Below are 9,867 nucleotides of genomic sequence, written 5' to 3' on the forward strand. Positions count from 1 at the left end.
ATAAATAAATAAAATCTTAAAGAAATACATAGTTTAAAAAATACCACTTCACATCCACTAGGATGGCTATAATCAAAAAGACAGATTATGACAAGTGTTTACCAAGAATTTGAAGAAACTGGAGCCCTTATACATTGCTGTAGGAATGTTAAATGGTATAGCCACGTTGGCAAAAAGTCTAGCAGTTCCGCAAAAGGTTAAACATAAATTTATCACAGATTCAACAATTCTACTAGATATATGCCCCAGAGAAATGAAAACATGTCACACAAAAACTTGTACGTGAATGTTCACAGCAACATAACTCATAACTGCCAAACAGTGGAAACCCAGATTTCCATCACCTCTTTAATGGATAAACAAAATATGATATATCCATTCAATGGAGTATTATTCACCAACAAAAAGGAATGAAGATACTGATAAAACTTGAATAATCCTTGAAAATACTATGCTAAGTGAAAGAAGCCAGCCACAAAAGCCTGTGTATGATCCAATTTACATGTCCAGAATAGGCAAGTCTAGAGATAGAAAATAGATTAGCAGTTGCCTACAGTTGGGGAGGGGGTGTGACTGCTAAAGGGTACAGGGTTTCTTTGGGAGTGATAAAAATGCACTAAAATTGATTGTGATGATGGTTGTACAATACTGTGACTATATTAAAAACAACTGAATTATATACTTTAAATGGATGAATTGTGTGGTATGTCAATTATATTTTAATAAAGCTATTCTATATACATAAACCAAATTACTGGTATGCTTTGCAGTTGTCCAAATGACCAAAGTGACCCCAATCTCAGTTCTTTTGGGTGACTGATATGGATACTGGGAAAGAGACAGTCTCTCTCTTTTCTATATCTCAAACTGTATGTAAATCTGGCTACTCACTTCTAATGCCAAACTCTGGACCCCTGTCATTAGTCAGAACAGGTCTATAGGTAATATTTTCAAGACTATCATTTTACTTTTAGAATATTAACCCTAATTCTTTCAACTGTCTTACTTCCTTATTCTTGTATTTACTCCTTGACCCCTAAAATCTCTAATCCCTTTACTCCTCCTGTTCACTGAGGCTTCTAGTTTCATTTCCTTTTTTATTCATCCTAGATCCCATGATTCATCACCTCAACCATTATCTTGCTAAGATTACTTTGACCCCCTGTCCTTCTACTAAACGTGTCCTCTAATCCTAATCATGACTCAAAAACACTTTCCTTTCTCTGTTTCAGCCCAAATTTGGGCATTGCTAAAGGAAAAAAAGAAAATCAAGCAATTATGCCATTACAAATGTTTGGTATGCATTCCAAGTTATAACCCCCAAATCTACTCAACAATCCCACCATGGTCAGCTCTAGCTCTCACACCCTTCTGTTTCCTCTGACATTTTCCTCAATGGCTATTCCAAATCTTCAGCTACCTTTATTTTTTTTTTTTAAGATTTTATTTATTTATTTATTTGGCAGAGAGAAAGAGAGACAGCGAGAGAGGGAACACAAGCAGGGGGAGCGGGAGAGGGAGAAGCAGGCTTCCCGCTGAGCAGGGAGCCCGATGCGAGGCTCGATCCCAGGACCCTGGGATCATGACCTGAACCGAAGGCAGATGCTTAACGACTGAGCCACCCAGGTGCCCCTCAGCTACCTTTAAACCTCCAACCCTGTCCCACATCTCCTTCTCCCCCACTTTGTTTTAACTGGGTTTCCCCAGAAGTAGACCAAGAGACAAGGATTTGAGTGTTAAGTATTTTTTTTTGAGAAAGTGAGATAGGACAGGAAGGCAGACAGAAGCAGGTTATTATTAAGGGTAACTGGAGCTTCACTCCACAAGGGAACTCTGGGAGCCAGGGTGGAGCCATGTGTCTCAGAGTCATCCCCACCAAAGGGTGAAGAGTATTACCCACCAACTCCAATCAGTCATTTGTTCATGGCTGCTCCCAGGCCATTAATTATCTGGTATCTCCGGCTTGCCTTGCTCTCTGGGCAAAAGCAGGTTACAAATGCAGAGATAAATCCTCAAAGACACAGATGTTAGGCCTCACAGAATTCCCCACTTTTAACAACACAGAATTCCTATAAAATATTCACAGCCACACTCATTCTTATCTCTTCCTCTACAATATCAGGTATCTTGCACCCTTCCTGTTAATCCATTCTCCCGTGTTGTGGGACCCTATAGTGACTACAACTAGTATACTTTGGTGGGGTCTTTTTCCTGCCGAGAATGACTTCCCTCCTCCTTCTTGTGCTTTCTTTGGAGAACTCTTCCTCACAACTCTGAGTTTCCCAGTGATATGAACTGATATATTATTTCCTTTCTTGCTTGTACTAGTTCAAGTTGATTTCTCTCACATGCAACTCAAATGGCACCATTACAGGCCCAAGACTTCCTTAAAAATCTATTCATTTATTCATTTAACAAATATTTATTGCCTGTCTACCATGCATCCACTCTGTACCAAATGGAAATTCTGATTCCAAGGAACTCAAAATCTGGTGATGGAGACAGAGGAAGATGTGAGTAATTCCCATAGTGTAATAGAGAGTCTGAGAGGGGCATCTACAATTATCCCCCCCTCTTCAGTTTTCTTCAACCTCTCCCTCTCCAGAATCTCCACTCCCTCTTCATATATTCTCTTGTCTCTACTCTCCTTACAAGACTCTCTTAACATTACAGTCTCCCTGTACCTATTGCCCTATTTCTTTAGTCAAGCTTTTAAGAAGTTAGGTATTCACACTGTCTCCAGATCCTTATTTCCCAACCAAAAGTCAGTATACTGCAACCTGGCTGAAATGTATTAAATTTACTGTTAATAAAACAAATGATCTCCTAAATAGAAAATCTAGTGGATAATTAATTCAGTCATCATCTGTGGACATTTGACACTGATGAGCTCAAGCAATCTTTCTCATGAAGTATTCTCCTAAGGCTCGTTTCCAAAATTCCACATTCCTGACTTTACATTCTCCTTTCTGAAATGTTTTTCTCAATCTTTGATGGTCCTCTTCCTCAGCCAAACCCTTACGTGATGGTGTGCATTAAGGAACACCATTTCCCATCCTTTTTTTTTTTTTTTTTAATATTTCCTCTCTGGTGAATTTCCTCCATGCCCATGGATATAATTTCTATCTTTCTAAGAACAACTCTGAAATCTGTACCTCCACGTATACGTTGGTGTTGGTTCTCTCAGGTTCCCACTGTTCTTGTTTATATCTCTATTAAATCAGCTATCATACGGTATTCTAATTATCAGCATGCCTTTACCCATTAGAATGTCAGTGTCCTGAAGTCAGTGTGACAGGCAGGATAGATGCACAATAAATATGTATGTAAATTGCTGAATAATTCTTTCATTTCCTGGATCTTGTCAGATAATCTGCAGTATATCCCACAAATAGATCATAAAATTAATTCCAGCTAAATAATCCTTAATTTCTCACCTTGTATCTTCTTTGTGTCTTCACTTTCCATGCTTGTCTGTATTCTTTTTCCTTACATTTCATCTATAAGATAAAAGTATTCTCTCAATATAAATCAGTGTTTGAGAATTCCAGAACTTTAAATGCAAAGGGGTAGGGAAAAATAGTTTTCCTGAAGCCAGAGAGCAGAGACTGAATCTACAACCTATTAAATATGAGATAAAGGTTGTACTTAAGTTCTCTGAGGTTCAGTTTCCTCATCTGCAAAATAGGAAATTCCTACTTTATAAAACTGTTACAAGAATTAAATTTGAAAACCTACATAAACGCATGTGACATTCTTACGTACTACAAGCACTCAACACATTTTATTAAATAAACATAAAAATGGTTAGTTAACTGAATCTAACTGATCCACTTCTGGTACTCCTTCCTCATTTTCTTTCCTGTAAATTTTCATCCCATCACTCTGATTGGTTACCCCTCCATGAATCAGAAATTTAAATCACACACACACACACACACACTTAAGAACTCCATTTCTCTACACAAGCTAAGGTTAATATTAAAAGTTTTCCTAACAACCCATGTTTTTTTTTCAACATAGTATTCTACTATTAAGCTAAAATCTTTGTTTATATATCACTAGTTAGAAGAATTTTTAAAATAACCAGCAACCCTGATATGGCATCTTATATGCTACATTGATTTATTAGAAAAATCAGAGTCTGATTAACTTCTTAGAGTCATCAGGACTCACAGAACTCTAGAATTCTTATTTACTCCAATACTACAAGGTTAAAGGGAGATAGCTACTTATCCTTTCTATTATTTCTCATTTTCAGAATGGAAATAAAATTCCCAAATAATAAATGCGAGAATCTTTTATAAGGTAATATATAAATATATACCAGTTTTGCCATTTTTTTAACCTAGATATTCCATTAAAAGAATGGTTAGAAGGATTATCCATCACGATCAAGTGGGATTCATACCTGGGATGCAAGCGTGGTTCAATATTCGCAAATCAATCAGCGTGATACATCATATCAACAAGAAAAGACTCAGGAACCATATGATCCTCTCAATCGATGCCGAAAAAGCATTTGACAAAATACAGCATCCTTTCCTGATTAAAACCCTTCAGAGTGTAGGAATAGAAGGTACATTTCTCAATCTCATAAAAGCCATCTATGAAAAGCCTACTGCAAATATTATTCTCAATGGAGAAAAACTGGAAGCCTTTCCCTTAAGATCAGGAACTCGACAAGGATGCCCACTCTCGCCACTATTATTCAACATAGTACTAGAAGTCCTTGCAACAGCAATCAGACGACAAAAAGGGATCAAAGGTATTCAAATTGGCAAAGAAGAAGTCAAAACGTCTCTCTTTGCAGATGACATGATACTCTATATGGAAAACCCAAAAGAAGCCACTCCCAAATTATTAGAAGTTATAGAGCAATTCAGTAACGTGGCAGGATACAAAATAAATGCTCAGAAATCAGTTGCATTTCTATACACGAATAACGAGACCGAAGAAAGAGAAATTAGGGAATCCATCCCATTTACAATAGCACCAAAAACCATACGTTACCTTGGAATTAACTTAACCAGAGACGTAAAGGACCTATATTCTAGAAACTATAAATCACTCTTGAAAGACATTGAGGAAGACATAAAAAGATGGAAAGATATTCCATGCTCATGGATCGGAAGAATTAACATAGTTAAAATGTCCATGCTACCCAGAGCAATCTACACTTTCAATGCTATCCCGATCAAAATACCAAGGACATTTTTCAAAGAACTGGAACAAACAGTCCTTAAATTTGTATGGAACCAGAAAAGGCCCCGAATCTCCAAGGAACTGTTGAAAAGGAAAAACAAAGCTGGGGGCATCACAATGCCGGATTTCGAGCTGTACTACAAAGCTGTGATCACAAAGACAGCATGGTACTGGCACAAAAACAGACACATAGACCAATGGAACAGAATAGAGAGCCCAGAAATGGACCCTCGGCTCTTTGGGCAACTAATATTTGATAAAGCAGGAAAAAATATCCGGTGGGAAAAAGACAGTCTCTTCAATAAATGGTGCTGGGAAAATTGGACAGCTACATGCAAAAGAATGAAACTTGACCACTATCTCACACCATACACAAAAATAAACTCCAAATGGATGAAAGACCTCAATGTGAGACAGGAATCCATCAAAATTCTAGAGGAGAACATAGGCAGCAACCTCTACGACATCGGCCAAAGCAACCTTTTTCATGACACATCCCCAAAGGCAAGAGAAACAAAAGATAAAATGAATTTATGGGACTTCATCAAGATTAAAAGTTTCTGCACAGCCAAGGAAACAGTCAGAAAAACTAAGAGGCAGCCCACGGAATGGGAGAAGATATTTGCAAATGACACTACAGATAAAGGACTGGTATCCAAGATCTACAAAGAACTTCTCAAACTCAATACACGAGAAACAAATAAACAAATCAAAAAATGGGCAGAAGATATGAACAGACACTTTTCCAATGAAGACATACAAATGGCTAACAGACACATGAAAAAATGTTCAAAATCATTAGCCATCAAGGAAATTCAAATCAAAACCACACTGAGATACCACCTTACGCCAGTTAGAATGGCAAAAATTGACAAGGCAAGAAACAACAATTGTTGGAGAGGATGTGGAGAAAGGGGATCCCTCCTACACTGTTGGTGGGAATGCAAGTTGGTACAGCCACTCTGGAAAACAGTGTGGAGGTCCCTTAAAAAGTTAAAAATTGAGCTACCCTATGATCCAGCCATTGCACTACTGGGTATTTACCCCAAAGATACAGACGTAGTGAAGAGAAGGGCCATATGCACCCCAATGTTCATAGCAGCAATGTCCACAATAGCTAAATCGTGGAAGGAGCCGAGATGCCCTTCAACAGATGACTGGATTAAGAAGTTGTGGTCCATATATACAATGGAATATTACTCAGCTATCAGAAAGAACGAGTTCTCAACATTTGCTACAACATGGACGGCACTGGAGGAGATAATGCTAAGTGAAATAAGTCAAGCAGAGAAAGACAACTATCATATGATTTCTCTCATCTATGGAACATAAGAACTAGGATGATCAGTAGGGGAAGAAAGGGATAAAGAAAGGGGGGGTAATCAGAAGGGGGAATGAAACATGAGAGACTATGGACTATGAGAAACAAACTGAGGACTTCAGAGGGGAGGGGGGTGGGGGAATGGGATAGACCGGTGATGGGTAGTAAGGAGGGCACGTATTGCATGGTGCACTGGGTGTTATACACAACTAATGAATCATCGAGCCTTACATCGGAAACCGGGGATGTACTGTATGGTGACTAACATAATATAATAAAAAATCATTAAAAAAAAAAAAAAAAGAATGGTTAGGTTCATTATGGTACATTCACAGGATACTGTTACAAGAATACTGATGTTTACCTGAAATGTTTAAAAACAAGGCAAAATGCTTATGCTATAATTAATCTGAAAGAACAAGACTCAAATTTTTTATCTACAGCATGATCCCAATTGTGTAGAGGCAAACACAAAATAAAACTACATAGAAAACAACAACATATTAACACTTGTCTTTAGCTGGTGGTTCTATGGTGTCTTATCCCACTTTTTTCTATTTTTCACAAATTTTATAATAATAAAAGCTTCTAACATTCAAGTCCTATCATAGGCAAGGCTGTATTCTGTAAACCTTATAAATATTATCTTTTTAGTTTTTACAACAATCCTAAGAGGGAGCTATCAGGATGAAGACTGATGAGGAGAGGGTAAACAATTTGCCCAAGTTCAAACAGACAGTATGTGCCAGAGCTGGAATGGGCACCAAGAAAATCTGAGGCCATACACTCTTATCCTCTATTATACTGTCTCCCATACATAAACATGCATTACCTCTGAGCAAATGGGTTCTGATTTGGAAAAGGAAGACTAAATTAAAAAAAAAACTTATAAAAACAGACTACTGTATCACATGTGGAAGTTCTTCCTTTGTGAAGGAATTTAAGGACTACTTCCTTGGTTTTAATTCGTCAGAATTAATTATTCTGCTTTTAAATATGATTTTAATTTTAAAAAGGAATATAACTTTAAAATCTAAACATCTTGAAACTGAAACTGACAAAATACACTACCTTCTGTTCCCCTGTCTTTCTTTTTTTATTTTTTTTTAATAGGTTCTTTTTTTTTTTTTAAGATTTTATTTATTTATATGACAGAGATAGAGACAGCCAGTGAGAGAGGGAACACAAGCAGGGGGAGTGGGAGAGGAAGAAGCAGGCTCATAGCGGAAGAGCCTGATGTGGGGCTTGATCCCATAACTCCGGGATCACGCCCTGAGCCGAAGGCAGACGCTTAACCACTGTGCCACCCAGGCGCCCCTATGTTCCCTTGTCTTTCTTATACTTTTTTCAAATAAATGGTTACTTTGCACAATAAAACTAAATAGAGTTTCCCAAATACCTAGTGGCACTGATACAAGTCACCTATTTACTGGCTAAGTGCTTTAGAAACATCCATAGCAAAGGACAAGCTATAACTTTCAAGGGATTGATAATTATGTAATTATATTTTAAATTATAAGATACAGTTTCTTCCCCAACACAAAAGTATCTGTTCAATAAAGCAGATAGCGTTTTCTGTAATTTAGTGAAGATGCAAATTGTAATGAACAAGATTTCAAAATTATTTGCTGTATTCTCACCGGCGGAGGGGGGGGGGCTTCCAGGTAAAAGGAAGAAACCGTTCCGCTTACAGGTTTAATTCAATCTACTCCCCAGAATAGTGCTGTTAAATTCAAATTTAAGCAAGAAAACTAGCTGAAAATTACTCTTTCCCTTGGCCTATAAACTGTTAACATGAAAAGCTTTTTTGAAATCTAAATATTACCCCCAAAATATCAGAACGATAAATGGTATTTTCTGTATAAACCTGGCAGGCTGAAAATCCCACGACTGATTGTCATCACTAAGTTCTTGACAGCGGATACCCAGCTTGGACTCACACGTTGTGGAAAATTTCCTTACAGTAGAAGCGAGGGACAAAGGGCCAATATGCAAATAAATTAGCTGTTAGAATAGTTCAAAGAGACTGAGAAATAACAGGTGCAGAAAACAAGCTAAGATACCAGGAGTGAGTTCACACTACATTTACATGCCCAAACTCAGTAGATCGGAGCAGCTGTTTCGCATTAATCCTCATCACCTCTTGCCACTTTGCACAGGTGGGCGATGCCCTATGCTGATCTTTCCAAGGAGGGAAGGCTACCTCCACACTTGTTTTCCTAGTTTGCACTCATTAACGCCAAGGCCTGGCTCACCTAAGGAGCCGGGGGATCTCGTTTTGAAGAGCAGAGGTCTTCCCCAAGCCCTCTCTTTTTAGACCAGGACTCTTCTAACTCCTGCCAAGAACCGATGCTGGTTAAAGGCGCGAGTCCCGCCCCGTCCCCGGCGATTCACCAGCAGCCGGAGCGCCCCTCAAGTGCTGCAGCCCACGCGGCCCGGCCCACGGTCTTAGAAAGGGCCTCACCACTGGTTCCCATCCCTCCCATACACCAGAATCACCCGGCGAGAGGCCCGGGAATTCTCAAGTACAATCAGGGTCGGAAACTGCCCGGCTCCAGACGCCCGACTATACGGTACGTAACAATTCTCTTTCTGCCACCAGCTGCTGTGGGGACTGTAGCCTCCTGAAGAAGGCCCATTCCCGCCAGCTCAATCCACCCCCTCACGTCACGGGGTTAGGCAGGGACTAGCCGGGCGTCCCACAACCCAACCGCTGTGAGGGCGGACCCGGGCCTACCGGAGGTAGCCCACCGTCCACAGGAGACTACAGCCCGGTTCCGGGGCGGAACCCCTGGCAGGATCCGAACGCGCAGGGAGCAGAGGCCGTGACCTTTAACCTCAAGTCGAGCGCTGCGTTTCCGCCCTTTCTCCCTTGCCGCCAGCCTACGACGACGCTCTACCTGGTTTCCCGCCTAACGGGTCCGACCTACTTCCGTGGGACAGGACTTCCGGCCGCCCCGCCCCCACCCCACCCGGTGCCTCTGCTGACCGCCCCCCCACCCACCAACGAGGTTACCACGGTGGGTTCCGGGTATGAAGAAGGTGGATGCAGTGTCTTTGAGTGGTGGAAAATCACAGTGTGAACGGGAAATCCTCCGATCTCCTCGCCCCCGGCTTTTAGGGCTTTCTTTGCTCAGAGGAGCGTTAGCAGCAAGGAGTTAGGAGAGCGGGCTCCAGGTTGATGAGGCTGGCTCTGGGACTGTGGCTGCCCGGCACAGCGTGGGTTAAGAGGCCATCTGAGCACCAAGCCTGGCCTCATTCCTCTCCCCCAAGCTTTCTGTCCTTGTTTTCTAATAATTTTTATACATCCGAAATATTTGTCTTTTCAAATAGTGATAGTC

General features: G+C 40.2%; 1 protein-coding gene across 3 annotated transcripts in view; it reads right to left on the bottom strand.

Annotated features, from left to right (window-relative positions):
- Positions 1 to 9,466, bottom strand: part of TERB1 (telomere repeat binding bouquet formation protein 1) — a 47,763-nt gene extending 38,297 nt beyond the window's left edge. For 2 of the 3 annotated variants that reach the window (XM_087853349.1, XM_045814976.2), the window contains exons 1-2: positions 9,264 to 9,466; positions 3,438 to 3,500 (exon numbers count right to left, since the gene is read on the bottom strand). In XM_087853349.1, the coding sequence (XP_087709475.1) occupies positions 3,438 to 3,468 (31 nt within the window). In that variant the 5' untranslated portion in view covers positions 3,469 to 3,500; positions 9,264 to 9,466. Of the gene's footprint in view, positions 1 to 3,437; positions 3,501 to 9,263 lie in introns of those variants that run through there. The other variant, XM_087853348.1, reaches the window with a different exon arrangement.
- Positions 9,467 to 9,867: the final 401 nt, after the last annotated feature.

The sequence above is a fragment of the Ursus americanus genome, chromosome 21 (genome assembly GCF_024610735.1).
Source record: "Ursus americanus isolate L20-20 chromosome 21, mUrsAme1.1.p, whole genome shotgun sequence".
Taxonomy (NCBI): domain Eukaryota; kingdom Metazoa; phylum Chordata; class Mammalia; order Carnivora; family Ursidae; genus Ursus; species Ursus americanus.